This window comes from Haliotis rubra, unplaced genomic scaffold (genome assembly GCF_003918875.1).
Source record: "Haliotis rubra isolate DU_JTF1 unplaced genomic scaffold, ASM391887v1 Scf1438, whole genome shotgun sequence".
Lineage (NCBI taxonomy): Eukaryota > Metazoa > Mollusca > Gastropoda > Lepetellida > Haliotidae > Haliotis > Haliotis rubra.
In genome coordinates, this window is record NW_025765379.1 from 49,610 (window position 1) to 67,311 (window position 17,702).

The window sequence follows — 17,702 nt, forward strand, 5'->3', positions numbered from 1 at the left end:
CTGTTATACGTGTAGTTGGAACTATTTTTGTCCCATTTCCGAGGAATGACGTAATCAACTTTGTTTGATCCACGTACTTTCTTTGAGTCACTTAGAGCTACAATTGGCAACGGAAGGTGAGTAATGGAAGCCTCGTTTCCACAAAAAAAGAACGTTTCTTGTGCTTGTATAAACTTTTCAAACTGTTCATGAGAACATATATTTAATGGAAACTTAGATAAATAATCCAAGGGTAGATTTTCATCGACGAAGTCAGAGTTAAACAACAGGGACATGTCGATATTTTCCCTTTTCTTTCACTTTAAACCTTTCCTCAGGTCCAAATAGTTTGTATTGGATCATTTAAATCCTACACATTGTTCATCTGTAATATGTATCTGGTATTACCATGCTTTCATGGGGAAGTTTAGGGGAAGTCACGCTTTGCCAGCGAGGTTGCTCGTTCACTTCCCTGTGTGGGATTTCTCACGAAGCTTGATGGAAAACCTGTAGTTTTGTCGTGACGCACCTAATCAGGTAAAAACTGATTTACCAGGATAACTGCGGTCTAAAAAGCAATTTTATCTTAACCGTTTGATTGGAGGAGATATGATGAATAACCCACACGTAACAATACGTCTTGGTATTCATTTCTAAAGGATGATAATAGATTCACATTCATACTTTTAACTTTCAACGGTAACAATACATTAAAACATGTAATAAATAGTACATACATTTTAGCATGAAATGTACACCCTACATGGAAGTGTTTATTGGACCCAGAATAGTTTCTGCTTGTCTAAAGGAAAAAGCTTATTCAGTACAACGCAACATCAAGCCTTGTACTTTGTCCCATGGTGTTGATCTTGCTGATATTGTGTCATAACTACCGCAATTCACGCTCAAGATTATTGATTCTCAACTGTTTTGTCATTGTTATTCATTGCGCAGTTAATGCGACAAGTAACAACAATGAAGTGTGTTGCTCTATTGATCTTCGTGAAAGATAGCTCATACAGCTCAGGTTTGAACATTGGGGGTTGACTTCCCCTACAGACTATTGTAGTTCTGACCACCAAGATACTGTATCTAAGGAAATCAACATGCGTAATGTATGTACAAAATATTGCCATACAGATGTAAAAATAACTAGGTAACATTAACCGTGTAAATTGTCTGAACATGTTAAATACCGGACGGTTAAAGATACAAACTCATTCCCACATTGCGAAATGACAATTATCAATGGAGGAACTATTTTGTAATTTTGATATGTTGGATAAGAAAGTCGACCAAGCTTTGTGTAGCACTAAGCTACATAGCGTGTATCATTATGCAAACGTTATTTGAACTTTCAAAGTCAATTCTAACTAACCCATTTATGGATGACAACAACTGAAATATATCAATGTATGCCCCTTTTGTTGTAGCTGTATAATATATATGAACCTTCCAGGTATCGCGATCACATCCATTAAATCACCCCACGATTAAACCCGTGTTCACTGACAACACTTCAAAACAGATCACCCCTAGTTCTTGTGTCAGTTTATCATTTGGTTTCAGTTAACAATGACGCATCAAGGTCTATGCTGGATTGGCCTGATCCTTGCCTTCGTTATAGGTACGTGGGCAGACTATTAGTTTCAAACATTTACTACATGTCAGTTCGTTGTCAACTGTGAAAGAACATATAACCTGTATACATAATATGTATGTAAACGTCATTGCACCAACAAGGCAAGATACGAGAGAATAACACTGACATTTTTTCAACTCGATATATACTCATGCCAATAATGGTTGTCACCGCCTTCAAATTTTTTGATGGGGGTGGGGGTGTGAGGTGTGTTTGGGCTTGGGGTGCGTGAACAATCATTATTGGCATGAGTATATATGTGGCATTTTTTGCAGGGTCTTGTGCTTCATGTCCAACAGGCAAGTGTGGACAGAACTGCACATCATCTTGTATCGGTACTTGTGCTTATGACTGCCACAAGGACAACTGCTCTTGCAGAAATTGTCAAGATGGGAAGTACGGAGAAAACTGTACATTGAATTGTTCAAGTAATTGCTACAGCGAAGGACCTGAAAGCCTCTGTAACAGAATTACAGGGCACTGTAGTGATGGGTGCGTCAAAGGTTATTGTTCAACCATGAACCACTGCAACACGCCGTGCGGAAAAAACTGTACAGATTGTAATTTCGATGATTGCAAGTGCACTGGATGTAAGGCTGGTCATTATGGCGACTCTTGTGAATGTGAACATTGTCCTGAGACGGTCAAAATGTGTAAGTAGAGTGTTGTTAAAGCCATTTTGAGGTACTTATTCTAGCAGTTTCATGCATTAAAAAAGAAACAGCCAGTAAGAAACTGCTTAGAATAGATACCTTGATGATACTATTTGTCCAGGTCAGTCCTTATTAAATTAGACTGAGTCTTGCTCATGCTATAATACAATTTTAATAAAAGAAAGTAAGGGGTATTTAATAAAGTGTCACAACTTTTGATATTATATATCTTTAATGAGATAAATAGTTTAACAGTGTAACGGGAAGCCCTGGCTGAGATTTGCATTGGCCGTTGAACCTCAGACGATCAAAGATCAAAGTGCTGAGGAATATCATAATAAAACATATTGTTGGGGGTGTCAAATTTTCTGGGCCCACTTTGCGAAAAATTCAACATGGCGTCCAAGATGGCCGCAAAAATCATAGCCGTTCCTGACCTGACAGACGCTTAATTGAGTTTAACTTTAGAATTTTACCCCTACCATGTTTACATGAAAATAGCATGCATGAAATTGCCGTGTTTCCGCGGAATTCATATTATCCATATTACCAACCCTAACGTTAAATATACATAAGCTCGCTATGTTAGTTATATTAGCATGTGTACATTGAATATACATGTATAATGTTTCTACTATTGTTTTGCCAGTGCATTTAACACATCATAATTTAATTCTGGAAACCCCAAAGTCCAGAAACTCTACGCACTGTGGCCGGTTTCTGACAAAGGGTTTGACAAAATTCAACATGCAGTTGTCATGAAAATATGGTCAGGATGAAAACATGAATTCCAAGTTTTCGAAAAAAATGTTTTCATTCTTTCATCGGTATCATATATTCATGAAAACTGCATGTTGAAGTTTGGGTTTCTAGAATCAAATTGTGACGTGTTGTTGTTTATATTTCACCAGGTAATATCCCTGCGATGGTTATTCTGATTCTGGCGATAATTTGTGTCATGATCCTGGTTGTGGTTGGGGCATGGAAACACTACTCAAAGAAAAGGCCGACAAACAAAGGTAATATAATCTCCAATTTGTTTAAATACTTTAATTTGATTGTTTCGGTTAAACCCAGTTGTCACATTTTTATTGATGCAAGGCAAAAATATGCATGTGATGTGATGTGCAAAAAATATTGCAAATGTGGAATTGTTTACGTTTTTTTTAAATGACAACTATTGAAGTGTTTAATGTCATCAGTCTTAAGAACGGAATTTGTCTTTATACATATCCACATTTAGTGCGGAGACATTTCACAGAAACTGTATGACCGCTTTCAGCTGTTACCTATACATGACAACCCCTATATACACGAAGAGTGCGTGTGTCAGATATCAATGACACTGTTAATGTTTTCAGGTTTGGATTCATCTCCAGGACCTCAGCAATTGGATCTTTGTCTTGACAAATCAATCGATGCTTATCCCTTGACGGTATCTAACAACAGTACACCTGTTTTTAAACATTTAACATTTTTTCGGGTATCCTCCCATTTGTCACAGTTTGGAGCAGTTCATTAATTAGTGGCAGTTACACTGGTCATACTTGACTGGTCTGTCTGATAATTGGGCCGTCTGACAAATGGCACGTCTGACAAATGGGAGTGAACCTTTTTTGTAATGCAGCAATGTTGATGTTATGAGTGTTCGTAAATTGAAAAGAAGCCCCACATAAATCATAACCTGGGCGTGGGGGTGAAAAACAAATGAACTAGTAATCCATTTATGGTTAGTTTATTTCCATGTCCAATCAAACAATGAATGTTCTCATTTCAGGGAAATGACGGATCAGAGAGATACATACTTACTCAGCGTACGTTGAAACATTCAATTTTCTACATCACCAACACCCTATTTCTTCTTTAAAGTTTACGTATTACTTTTTTGGAACAAAACATATATCAGATGAAGAACAGTATGTATAAGGCGTCCTCAACTAATGCATCCTATATATTAATGCACGTACCAACCTGTTGTTTTGAAAAATTTGATAAATGAATGTCTTTCTTCTATTTAGTGCCCAACACGCAAGAACTTGATGAAAAGTTTCTGAGGATGGTAACTGAAAATGACATCAAAGTGATTGTTTTCACATCTTCTAATAGAAAGCACGTGGTATGTGCCATTTCAAGAAGATTGTCTTTTCTTTAATGGGACACATAGTCCAGAAATATTCGGTTCAGTCGTAATATCAACATTACAGTGTATTGTTTACTTACGCATGTTTAACTCCAGAACTTCAGAAATAGAATCATTTTCTTTCACAAACAAGTGCTGAAATGATAACTGTTTGTCTGCTTATGGACCTTTTTGGATTTTTTATTTTTCATGTTGTTATATTGACTTCCTAAATATTTACGCATACATATGACGTATATATATAGATACATTCTTCCATTATTCATTTTTCAGCTTGATAGTTATCTGAACTTTTGGGATTCAAGTCACCGCTGCAAAAAACGTAGAAGATTTGACAATTATGAACTTTGTTCATTAACGGTAAGCTAATTCTTTATTAACTTGCTTGTTATTGTATGCATCGATATGGTATCAAGTGAAGATGAACATTTACACAGTATATAGTACTGCCAAATCCTTGCAAAAACTGCAAACAATACATCTGACATAATCAGGCAAGGCCAAACATGACAGTACCAGAGCATAAGTTCATCAACCGGAGTTTATCACATGGGGATACAATATATTCACAAATTAAAGACTGTGTGACAGACTAAGATAAATGCTACTGAGCTGTTAAAAGTCGATAAGTGTAGTCCATCAGCAAAACCATCGAACCAGTAAAAGTAAATGCCAGAAAACAGAGGAAAGTCTTGAGTATCCGTCAGAATAGAATCCATGTGTCATGAAGCGCAAAATAGCTGTCAACATTCAAGTATGAGCAACTGAAAATGACTGATGACAATGACTCTATAATCAACAGGGCTTTTGTCTCCAAGAAAAGGGTTAGCAAATTTGATCGTATTATTTGAATGGATGTCAGATTGTTAAGAATGAAAATATTTCTATTCAGTATCACCCAGAAACCGAAATATGTGAGTTACTGAATTCCATAATAATATTGTTTTCAAGTTTGGGGGACAGAACGTTTAGAAAATTTGTACGTATCCCCGTGGTTACAAACTGTGCCCGTCTCCTTCCTTCCCAGTTGCTCTTTGCCTCGCCCCATCTACATACTGAAGTTTGAAAGCTGAGGCTATTTTTTTAATAATATATAATGTTATATATAATGTGTTTTTTTATATATAATGTTTTATGTTGTGTTGTGTTGTGTTGTGTAGTGTTTAACACCGCATTCAGCAATACTACAGCTATATGACGGTGGTCTGTAAATAATCGAGTCTGGAGCAGAAAATCCAGTGATTGCCAAGAGTATCGATCCACGCAGCTGGGATACCATGATATGTATCAACTAAGTAAGCGAGTCTGACCACGCGATCACATTATTTGTCTCATACGGCAAGCATGGGTCTCTGTAGACCAATCACGGTCTGTTTTATATGGACCTGTGCATGAGCATTCAAAGGATGGCAGCGTCTCTACCATTGTGTATAAGTGGGATGACTTCGATTTCCAAATCATTATTTGTCTTTTGCACACTTTAGTTCATATTTCATTAATATACTCCAATATAAGTATGCATGTATTTTGTCATTGCCACGCTACATTTTGTTGATTACAAGCTGTCACAGAATGGCAAGGCGAAGACAACATATCTCTACCACTACTTCAAATGGTTTGACGAAAAAAGCTTCTACGAGTTCACGAAAATTGTCAGGAAAAATCCTGAATACCTTACAAGACCAATCGTAGTTTGTTCAAGGTAAACCGATACATACACACAAACATACACATGTTTAAACCAACTGAGGTTATTGATATTTTAGTATATATTCTACCACAAATAATATCATTTTAGCAACCTTACCTCAGCATTTGGTTTAAAGTTTCCAATTGACCATTCATAATCAAATGATTTTACCAACATTTGTATATAAGAAAAGAAGGTCAGTCCTTATATTGTTGTTTGTGTATAGTTGATGTTCCATGCTATCCTTATATTGAAAATAGCAAAATCTTGTTTCAGCGAAGGCGAGGGCCCAAATTTTGTGTACTGCATTCTGGATTGCATGATGGGCATAAAGACAAGTGAAGGGTTTGAGGAAGACCTGAATGAGTGTGCAAAACGTCTTGCATGTGAGAGAATGGGGTTAGTTAAGAACAAGGTATGTGAAGTCCGGATCCACATTTTAATGTACTGATGCCTTTTCCTCAGAGGGGCTGTTGAGTAGCCTTGTGGTTAAAGCGTCCGCTCGTCACGCCGAAGATTCTCCTCATGGGTACAATGTGTGAAGCCCACTTCTGTTGTCCCCCGTCGGGATATTGCTTGAATGTTGCTAAAAGCGACGTAAAACTAAGCTCACACCCTCACCTTTCCCCAGGTCATGACATGAAGACAGCTATTAATGGCGTCTCATTTATATATTTCAGAAAAACATGCAACGACTGAGGAAGTGCTGTGAATATGTTTTACGCGACGGCCAGACTGAAGTCAAACAGACTGAGTCCTTTTGTGTGACCTTTGGTGCAAGTCCCTGGATATGTCGTATAGGTTTCATTGTGTTACCATTACTGTTAATCGTTATCATAGCCTGCACAGGAATCATGATATATAAGTGTAATGTATAGCATATACATTCTGTGTACCCCCTTTAAAGTAAAACTGAAGCCAGAAAAATGTTAATTTTGAGATTGTGTGTATGGTCGAAGGATTAGGTCTCGGTTTGCTACTATATTGCTAAGTTTGTTAGAACAGTGCCTGTACTTGTGGGTATCAGACAAAATATATCCTAATTTAGGTTTCCTCCCACTTTAAGCTGACATGATATAACTGAAATACTGCCTGAAGTGGCTTCAATTCCACCTCATTCAATTTTGAAAATAATGTTAACTGCTGAAATCATGATGCTTTCCATAGTCATTTTTATGTTCTTTGTCGTTTAATTTGTGTTTGTGAACCTGACGTTATGGCCATAATGTTTCTTTTGGACGGGATTACACAGTTCCATACAAATCCGTTCAAAGAGCTGTTTGTTATTCTCACCCTCCAACTGATCTCATCCAGCTCGGGCTACTTATTGTAGTTTAAAGTGATGCTTGTTATTACATACAATCTGTATATACGTCCCATCACCCTTATGTAATCACTTTTATCTTGATATCTACATCGATACGTCAATCTATGCAACAAACAAGAAGAATATAAAGTCGTATGCTTCTTCACGAACAATGTGGGTCATGCCCACAGCATCCATGTCAAACCCTTGTGTCTGATTCCGACTTTATCATAATAGCATCTTGTTTATATACTGGACAAAATATGTTAGGTTTTTTATGATTGATATTTTATCAGTGTGTCAATGAATAAATAGATCATTATTCATAATCTCAAAATTTACATATATCCCTAAATATTTTTGTCCAGTATAAATTACCCTCAAATAGTGATGATATCAGGTGTTTGCGAAAAAACATGTGCATGTCGTTTCCTTTATGTATGGAAGTTTGAAGGTAATGAAATGACAATTTGAAATTGTAAAGGGATATGTTATGATTGTGGAAAGACTATTTTGTTTGTATATTTTTATGAAACGGCAATGCCGACACAATACAAAATGTAATGTACACAATAAAGATTCTTGTCCACATAATTTTGACCCATTTTATTTCCCAAGAACCAATGAATTGATAGCTGATATTAGCGAAATGCGGAATATGTGTCTGCACCCTATAGCTGAACAGCAAGGATAATTACTTTAAAAGTGTCTCATCTCATCATTGTTCTGGCGTTATTTTATCAATCTTCGTCTGCGTAATCCAAGTCAAACCAAAACAGTCATTTGCAATTCCATGTTCCACTCGTTACGAAAAGAGGTTTTTTTTATAACATTTGGAGTAAACCTTTTCAGTGAACATGGTGGCTTCTGCATAAATCATGGATTCTATAGCCGGCCAATGTAACACATTAATGTTCTTCTGATTAGACACTCCAGGAACGGTGTGGTCTGGCGTTATTGTATTGAAACAGGCGGATTGATTGCAAAAACGGTGAAGCGTCCATTTCCAAAATCTATTCTCGGAACCTTACAACGTATTCACGTCAACCCAGTCACGATCATTGGCGTCCTTGCTAGGGTTGTATGGTTGTTGGAACATGTGTCGTAGGTGCATGCCTCGACTACATTGGTCATGACATTTGTGAGCAACCACGACGGCGTATGCTCGTAGATCAACGGCACGCTGCGAGGTAAAAGAGCATAACTACACCAAAAACTCTCCATTTGTCATTTTCCCCAAGGCGTGGCTTGTTGAAAGTGTTCCAGAATGATGGATAGGATGTTTTTCTTTACTTCTACATGGTATTTAACTTAAGTCTGCGCTCAGATCTAAAACGTCAGCACCTCTGACAAATCAGTTGCTGTAATTCTCCAAATCAGATACTTGCTCCCAATTCAAAATAGGAGGTGAGGTGAGGTGAAATTGGGTTTAACGTCGTGCTCGAGAATATTTCGCTCATATGATGACGTGCATGCGTGTGTATGTGTTTGTGCGGCTGCTTGTCCTAGCCAAGACTGAAGCTGGTTTTATAGTGCTAGCCCACTGAGATACCATGCCGCAGTGAAGCATGAATACCCCACTCAGACACATTATGCTGACTCCGAGCCGACCAGTCCTTGTTGTACCCATTTATGCCGAGCGCCAGGCAGGGACCAACAAGTACCATATTTTAACGTCTTTTGGTATGATGCGGTCGGGGATCGAATCCGCGACCTTCCACTCTCCGGGCGGACGCTCTAACCACTACACCACGAAGGTGGCTCAAAATAGGAATGAAATTTATAGTATATATATGGACCACGGAAATTAAGACTTAGTGATGACACCAGGTGTTCGCTAACGGGAAACAATTTCCTCTCTACCATCATCACCCGCCTTTCGTACAATTAAATCAGGAACTTTGTGTTCTGTTAGATTATCATGACATTCAGTTAAGATTCACGAATAATGTGGATCATGACGCCTGTTATAAGGCATTGATAGCAGTTAGTAACAGATAATTCGTCAGCGACAAAGAATAATCAGTCTGGGTATGCCAACATGGCATTAGGTGTAAAAGTCGACACGGTATAAACACGTGTCACATACTGAGGTGCCCGATATTCATGTGTCACAAATTGACGACACGGTATAAACACGTGTCATATATTGCGCTGCCCGATATTCATGTGTCACATATTGTGTACACGGTATAAACACGTGTCATATATTGCGCTACTCGATATTCATGTGTCACATATTGTTGACACGGTATAAACACGTGTCACATACCGAGCTGCACGATATTCATGTGTCACAAATTGTGGACACGGTATAAACACGTGTCACATACCGAGCTGCACGATATTCATGTGTCACATATTGTCGACACGGTATAAACACGTGTCACATAATGAGGTGCCCGATATTCATGTGTCACAAATTGTGGACACTGTATAAACACGTGACATATATTGTGCTGTCCGATATTCATGTGTCACATATTGTCGACACGGTATAAACACGTGTCACATACCGAGCTGCACGATATTCATGTGTCACAAATTGTGGACACTGTATAAACACGTGTCATATATTGCGCTGCCCGATATTCATGTGTCACATATTGTCGACACGGTATAAACGCGTGTCACATACTGAGGTGCCCGATATTCATGTGTCACAAATTGTGGACACTGTATAAACACGTGTCATATATTGCGCTGCCCGATATTTATGTGTCACATATTGTCGACACGGTATAAACACGTGTCACATACTGAGCTGCCTTGTGTTCATGTGTCACATATTGTGGACACAGTATAAACACGTTATATATATTTCGCTGCCCGATATACCTTATTTTCTGATATATCGACCAGCACTTTGACCGTTTGGCTATTTTATAAATTCTTGATAAATTAACCATATTACAACATATAATGATTAGATACCATCGTTTCTATAACCAAGGAGGAATGGTTTGTCAAGCCACTCATAGGACAAACATTAAATATTTACCCAGATGGCCTGGAATCTAAAGGAAAAAAAATGTATAATTGTTTTTGTAAAGGTTTGGAAAAATATAATGCTTCAAACTGCGAGAAAACGAGGAAATGCTTACCACAGCAATTGCATTGTTGCAAGGTTGTTGTTTCTTTCCAAAAGCATAATCTTTACCCTCATACTTAACATCATCTAAGAATGTCTGGATTTACAACTGTAAAAACGTCCAGCCTCTCAACAAATCCCAAACCTTCCCACCTTTCCTGGTGTAACAGTGGTTTCTGGTGTAAGCGTGGTTTCTGGTGTAAGAGTGATTTCTGGTGTAACAGTGGTTTCTCGTGTAAACGTGATTTCTGGTGTAACAGTGTTTTCTTGTGTAACAGCGTTTTCCGGTGTAAGAGTGTTTTCTGGTGTAAGAGTGTTTTCTGGTGTAAAAGTAGTTTCTGGTGTAACAGTGTTTTGTTGTGTGTAACAGTGTTTTCTGGTGTAAGAGTGTTTTCTGGTGTAACGGTGTATTCTGGTGTAATAGTGGTTTCCGGTGTAACAGTGGTTTCTGGTGTAACAATGTTCTGGTGTAACTGTGTTTCTGGTGCAAGAGTGTTTCTGGTGTAAGAGTGGTTTTCGGTATAACAGTGGTTTCTGGTGTAAGAGTGTTTCTGGTGTAAGAGTGTTTCTGGTGTAAGTGTGGTTTCTGGTGTAAGAGTGTTTTCTGGTGTAAAAGTGATTTGTGGTGTGACAGTGTGTTCAGGTGTAAGAGTGGTTTCTGGTGTAAGAGTGTTTCTGGTGTAAGAGTGTTTTCTGGTGTAAGAGTGTTTTCTGGTGTAAGAGTGTTTTCTGGTGTAAGAGTATTTTCTGGTGTAACAGTATTTTCTGGTGTTAACAGTGTTTCTGGTGTAAGAGTGTTTTCTGGTGTAAGAGTGTTTTCTGGTGTAAGAGTGTTTTCCGGTATAAGAGTGTTTCTGGTGTAACAGTGTTTTCCGGTGTAAGAGTGTTTTCTCGTGCAACAGTGTTTTCTGGTGTAAGAGTGTTTTCCGGTTTAAGAGTGTTTTCTGGTGTAAGAGTGATTTCTGGTGTAAGGTGTATTCTGGTGTAATAGTGGTTTCCGGTGTAACAATGTTCTGGTGTAACTGTGTTTCTGGTGCAAGAGTGTTTCTGGTGTAAGAGTGGTTTTCGGTATAACAGTGGTTTCTGGTGTAAGAGTGTTTCTGGTGTAAGAGTGTTTCTAGTGTAAGTGTGGTTTCTGGTGTAAGAGTGTTTTCTGGTGTAAAAGTGATTTGTGGTGTAACAGTGTGTTCAGGTGTAAGAGTGGTTTCTGGTGTAACAGTATTTCTGGTGTAAGAGTGTTTCTGGTGTAAGATTGTTTCTGGTGTAAAAGTGTTTCTGGTGTAAGATTCTTTCTGGTGTAAGAGTGTTTCTGGTGTAAGAGTGGCTTCCGGTGTAAGATTGTTTCTGGTATAAGAATGTTTCTGGTGTAAGAGTGTTTCTGGTGTAAGAGTGTTTCTGGTGTAAGAGGGTTTCTGGTGTAAGAGAGTTTCTGGTGTAAGAGTGTTTCTGGTGTAAGAGTGTTTCTGGTGTAAGATTGTTTCTGGTGTAAGATTGTTTCTGGTGTAAGATTGTTTCTGGTGTAAGAGTGTTTTCTGGTGTAAAAGTGTTTTCTGGTGTAAGAGTAATTTCTGGTGTAAGAGTGTTTCTGGTGAAACACTGTTTTCTGGTTTAAGAGTGTTTTCTGGTGTAAGAGGGATTTCTGGTGTAAGGTGTTTTCTGGTGTAACAGTGGTTTCTTGTGTAACAGTGGATTCTGGTGTAACAGTGTTTTCTGGTGTAAAAGTGATTTGTGGTGTAACAGTGTTTTCTGGTGAAAAAGTGTGTCTGGTGTAACAGTGTTTCTGGTGTAACAGTGTTTTCTGGTGTAAGAGTGGTTTCTGGTGTAAGAGTGTTTTCTGGTGTAAAAGTGTTTTCTGGTGTTACAGTATTTTCTGGTGTAAGTGTTTTCTGGTGAAAGAGTGTTTCTGGTGTAAGATTGTTTCTGGTTTAAGAGTGTTTCTGGTGTAAGAATGTTTCTGGTGTAAGATTGTTTCTGGTGTAAAAGTGTTTCTAGTGTAAGATTGTTTCTGGTGTAAGAGTGTTTCTGGTGTAAGAGAGTTTCTGGTGTAAGAGTGTTTCTGGTGTAAGAGTGTTTTCTGGTGTAAGAGTATTTCTGGTGTAAGAGTGTTTCTGGTGTAAGAGTGGTTTCTGGTGTAAAAGTGATTTTTGGTGTAACCGTGTGTTCAGGTGTAAGAGTGGTTTCTGGTGTAAGATTGATTCTGGTGTAAGGGTTTTTCTGGTGTAAGAGTGTTTCTGGTGTAAGAGTGTTTTCTGGTGTAAAAGTGATTTGTGGTGTGACAGTGTCTTCAGGTGTAAGAGTGGTTTCTGGTGTAAGAGTGTTTCTGGTGTAAGAGTGTTTTCTGGTGTAAGAGTGTTTCTGGTGTAAAAGTGTTTCTAGTGTAAGATTGTTTCTGGTGTAAGAGTGTTTCTGGTGTAAGAGAGTTCCTGGTGTAAGAGTGTTTCTGGTGTAAGAGTGTTTTCTGGTGTAAGAGTATTTCTGGTGTAAGAGTGTTTCTGGTGTAAGAGTGGTTTCTGGTGTAAAAGTGATTTTTGGTGTAACCGTGTGTTCAGGTGTAAGAGTGGTTTCTGGTGTAAGATTGTTTCTGGTGTAAGGGTTTTTCTGGTGTAAGAGTGTTTCTGGTGTAAGAGTGTTTTCTGGTGTAAAAGTGATTTGTGGTGTGACAGTGTCTTCAGGTGTAAGAGTGGTTTCTGGTGTAAGAGTGTTTCTGGTGTAAGAGTGTTTTCTGGTGTAAGAGTGTTTTCTGGTGTAAGAGTGTTTCTGATGTAAGTATTTTCTGGTGTAACAGTATTTTCTGGTGTTAACAGTGTTTCTGGTGTAAGAGTTGTTTTCTGGTGTAAGAGTGTTTTCTGGTATAAGAGTGTTTCTGGTGTAACAGTGTTTTCCGGTGTAAGAGTGTTTTCTCGTGCAACAGTGTTTTCTGGTGTAACCGTGTTTTCTGGTGTAAGAGTGGTTTCTGGTTTAAGAGTGTTTTCTGGTGTAAGAGTGTTTTCTGGTGTAACAGTGTTTTCTGGTGAAACGTTTGCTTGTGGTGTAACAGTGTTTTCTGGTGTAACAGTGTTTTCTGGTGGAAGAGGGTTTTCTGGTGTAAGAGTGTTTTCTCGTGTAAGAGTGTTTTCCGGTATAAGAGTGTTTCTGGTGTAAGAGTGGTTTCTGGTGTAAAAGTGATTTTTGGTGTAACCGTGTGTTCAGGTGTAAGAGTGGTTTCTGGTGTAAGATTGTTTCTGGTGTAAGGGTTTTTCTGGTGTAAGAGTGTTTCTGGTGTAAGAGTGTTTTCTGGTGTAAAAGTGATTTGTGGTGTGACAGTGTGTTCAGGTGTAAGAGTGGTTTCTGGTGTAAGAGTGTTTCTGGTGTAAGAGTGTTTCTGGTGTAAGAGAGTTTCTGGTGTAAGAGTGTTTCTGGTGTAAGAGTGTTTTCTGGTGTAAGATTATTTCTGTGTAAGAGTGTTTCTGCGTGTAAGAGTGGTTTCTGTGTAAAAGTGATTTTGGTGTAACCGTGTGTTCAGGTGTAAGAGTGGTTTCTGGTGAAGATTGTTTCTGGTAAGGGTTTTTCTGGTGTAAGAGTGTTTCTGGTGTAAGAGTGTTTTCTGGTGTAAAAGTGATTTGTGGTGTGACAGTAGTGTTCAGGTGTAAGAGTGGTTTCTGGTGTAAGAGTGTTTCTGGTGTAAGAGCGTTTTCTGGTGTAAGAGCGTTTCTGGTGTAAAAGTGTTTCTAGTGTAAGATTTGTTCTGGTGTAAGAGTGTTTCTGTGTAAGAGAGTTCCTGGTGTAAGAGTGTTTCTGGTGTAAGAGTGTTTCTGTGTAAGAGCATTTCTGGTAAGAGTGTTTCTGGTGTAAGAGTGGTTTCTGGTGTAAAGTGATTTTGGTGTAACCGTGTGTTCAAGGTGTAAGAGTGGTTTCTGGTGTAAGATTGTTTCTGGTGTAAGGGTTTTTCTGGCGTAAGAGTGTTTTCTGGTGTAAGAGTGTTTCTGCGTAAAAAGTGATTTGTGGTGTGACAGATGTCTTCAGGTGTAAGAGTGGTTTCTGGTGTAAGAGTGTTTCTGGTGTAAGAGTGTTTTCTGGTGTAAGAGTGTTTTCTGGTGTAAGAGTGTTTTCTGATGTAACAGTATTTTCTGGTGTAACAGTATTTTCTGGTGTTAACAGTGTTTCTGGTGTAAGAGTGTTTTCTGGTGTAAGAGTGTTTTCTGGTATAAGAGTGTTTCTGGTGTAACAGTGTTTTCCGGTGTAAGAGTGTTTTCTCGTGCAACAGTGTTTTCTGGTGTAACAGTGTTTTCTGGTGTAAGAGTGGTTTCTGGTTTAAGAGTGTTTTCTGGTGTAAGAGTGTTTTCTGGTGTAACAGTGTTTTCTGGTGAAACGTTTGCTTGTGGTGTAACAGTGTTTTCTGGTGTAACAGTGTTTTCTGGTGGAAGAGGGTTTTCTGGTGTAAGAGTGTTTTCTCGTGTAAGAGTGTTTTCCGGTATAAGAGTGTTTCTGGTGTAAGAGTGGTTTCTGGTGTAAAAGTGATTTTTGGGGTAACCGTGTGTTCAGGTGTAAGAGTGGTTTCTGGTGTAAGATTGTTTCTGGTGTAAGGGTTTTTCTGGTGTAAGAGTGTTTCTGGTGTAAGAGTGTTTTCTGGTGTAAAAGTGATTTGTGGTGTGACAGTGTGTTCAGGTGTAAGAGTGGTTTCTGGTGTAAGAGTGTTTCTGGTGTAAGAGTGTTTTCTGGTGTAAGAGTGTTTTCTGGTGTAAGAGTGTTTTCTGATGTAACAGTATTTTCTGGTGTAACAGTATTTTCTGGTGTTAACAGTGTTTCTGGTGTAAGAGTGTTTTCTGGTGTAAGAGTGTTTTCTGGTGTAAAAGTGATTTGTGGTGTGACAGTGTCTTCAGGTGTAAGAGTGGTTTCTGGTGTAAGAGTGTTTCTGGTGTAAGAGTGTTTCTGGCGTAAGAGTGTTTTCGTAAGAGCAAAGTGTTTTCTGATGTAACAGCATTTTCTGGTGTAACAGCATTTCTGGTGTTAACAGTGTTTCTGGTGTAAGAGTGTTTTCTGGTGTAAGAGTGTTTTCTGGCATAAGAGTGTTTCTGGTGTAACAGCAGTTTTCCGGTGTAAGAGTGTTTCTCGTGCAACAGTGTTTTCTTAATGTAACAGTGTTTTCTGGTGTAAGAGTGGTTTCTGGTTTAAGAAGTGTTTTCTGGTGTAAGAGTGTTTTCTGGTGTAACAGTGTTTTCTGGTGAAACGTTTGCTTGTGGTGTAACAGTGTTTTCTGGTGTAACAGTGTTTTCTGGTGGAAGAGGGTTTTCTCGTGTAAGAGTGTTTTCTCGTGTAAGAGTGTTTTCCGGTATAAGAGTGTTTCTGGTGTAAGAGTGGTTTCTGGTGTAAAAGTGATTTTTGGTGTAACCGTGTGTTCAGGTGTAAGAGTGGTTTCTGGTGTAAGATTGTTTCTGGTGTAAGGGTTTTTCTTGTGTAAGAGTGTTTCTGGTGTAAGAGTGTTTTCTGGTGTAAAAGTGATTTGTGGTGTGACAGTGTGTTCAGGTGTAAGAGTGGTTTCTGGTGTAAGAGTGTTTCTGGTGTAAGAGTGTTTTCTGGTGTAAGAGTGTTTTCTGGTGTAAGAGTGTTTTCTGATGTAACAGTATTTTCTGGTGTAACAGTATTTTCTGGTGTTAACAGTGTTTCTGGTGTAAGAGTGTTTTCTGGTGTAAGAGTGTTTTCTGGTGTAAGAGTGTTTTCTGGTGTAAGAGTGTTTTCCGGTATAAGAGTGTTTCTGGTGTAACAGTGTTTTCCGGTGTAAGAGTGTTTTCTCGTGTAACAGTGTTTTCTGGTGTAAGAGTGGTTTCTGGTTTAAGAGTGTTTTCTGGTGTAAGAGTGATTTCTGGTGTAAGGTGTTTTCTGGTGTAACAGTGGTTTCTTGTGTAACAGTGGATTCTGGTGTAACAGTGTTTTCTGGTGTAACAGTGATTTGTGGTGTAACAGTGTTTTCTGGTGAAAAAGTGTGTCTGGTGTAAGAGTGTTTCTGGTGTAACAGTGTTTTCTGGTGTAAGAGTGGTTTCTGGTGTGAGAGTGTTTTCTGGTGTAAAAGTGTTTTCTGGTGTTACAGTATTTTCTGGTGTAAGTGTTTTCTGGTGAAAGAGTGTTTCTGGTGTAAGAATGTTTCTGGTGTAAGATTGTTTCTGGTGTAACAGTGTTTTCTAGTGTAAGATTGTTTCTGGTGTAAGAGTGTTTCTGGTGTAAGAGAGTTTCTGGTGTAAGAGTGTTTCTGGTGTAAGAGTGTTTTCTGGTGTAAAATTGTTTCTGGTGTAAGAGTGTTTCTGGTGTAAGATTGTTTCTGGTGTAAGAGTATTTCTGGTGTAAGAGTGTTTCTGGTGTAAGAGTGGTTTCTGGTGTAAAAGTGATTTTTGGTGTAACCGTGTGTTCAGGTGTAAGAGTGGTTTCTGGTGTAAGATTGTTTCTGGTGTAAGGGTTTTTCTGGTGTAAGAGTGTTTCTGGTGTAAGAGTGTTTTCTGGTGTAAAAGTGATTTGTGGTGTGACAGTTTGTTCAGGTGTAAGAGTTGTTTCTGGTGTAAGAGTGTTTCTGGTGTAAGAGTGTTTTCTGGTGTAAGAGTGTTTTCTGGTGTAACAGTGTTTTCTGATGTAACAGTATTTTCTGGTGTAACAGTATTTTCTGGTGTTAACAGTGTTTCTGGTGTAAGAGTGTTTTCTGGTGTAAGAGTGTTTTCTGGTGTAAGAGCGTTTTCCGGTATAAGAGTGTTTCTGGTGTAACAGTGTTTTCCGGTGTAAGAGTGTTTTCTCGTGCAACAGTGTTTTCTGGTGTAACAGTGTTTTCTGGTGTAAGAGTGGTTTCTGGTTTAAGGGTGTTTTCTGGTGTAAGAGTGTTCTGGTGTAACAGTGTTTTCTGGTGTAAGAGTAATTTCTGGTGTAAGAGTGTTTCTGGTGAAACACTGTTTTCTGGTTTAAGAGTGTTTTCTGGTGTAAGAGTGATTTCTGGTGTAAGGTGTTTTCTGGTGTAACAGTGGTTTCTTGTGTAACAGTGGATTCTGGTGTAACAGTGTTTTCTGGTGAAAAAGTGATTTGTGGTGTAACAGTGTTTTCTGGTGAAAAAGTGTGTCTGGTGTAACAGTGTTTCTGGTGTAACAGTGTTTTCTGGTGTAAGAGTGGTTTCTGGTGTAAGAGTGTTTTCTGGTGTAAAAGTGTTTTCTGGTGTTACAGTATTTTCTGGTGTAAGTGTTTTCTGGTG

General features: G+C 38.6%; 1 protein-coding gene across 3 annotated transcripts in view; it reads left to right on the plus strand.

Annotated features, from left to right (window-relative positions):
• Nucleotides 1-8,004, plus strand: part of LOC124269295 — a 51,477-nt gene extending 43,473 nt beyond the window's left edge. For 2 of the 3 annotated variants that reach the window (XM_046704300.1, XM_046704301.1), the window contains exons 2-11: nucleotides 1,549-1,606; nucleotides 1,897-2,274; nucleotides 3,186-3,293; nucleotides 3,636-3,709; nucleotides 4,052-4,088; nucleotides 4,293-4,390; nucleotides 4,688-4,774; nucleotides 5,977-6,116; nucleotides 6,381-6,519; nucleotides 6,785-8,004. In XM_046704300.1, the coding sequence (XP_046560256.1) occupies nucleotides 1,555-1,606; nucleotides 1,897-2,274; nucleotides 3,186-3,293; nucleotides 3,636-3,709; nucleotides 4,052-4,088; nucleotides 4,293-4,390; nucleotides 4,688-4,774; nucleotides 5,977-6,116; nucleotides 6,381-6,519; nucleotides 6,785-6,982 (1,311 nt within the window). In that variant the 5' untranslated portion in view covers nucleotides 1,549-1,554 and the 3' untranslated portion in view covers nucleotides 6,983-8,004. Of the gene's footprint in view, nucleotides 1-3; nucleotides 117-1,548; nucleotides 1,607-1,896; nucleotides 2,275-3,185; nucleotides 3,294-3,635; nucleotides 3,710-4,051; nucleotides 4,089-4,292; nucleotides 4,391-4,687; nucleotides 4,775-5,976; nucleotides 6,117-6,380; nucleotides 6,520-6,784 lie in introns of those variants that run through there. The other variant, XM_046704299.1, reaches the window with a different exon arrangement.
• The last annotated feature ends 9,698 nt before the right edge of the window (nucleotides 8,005-17,702 follow it).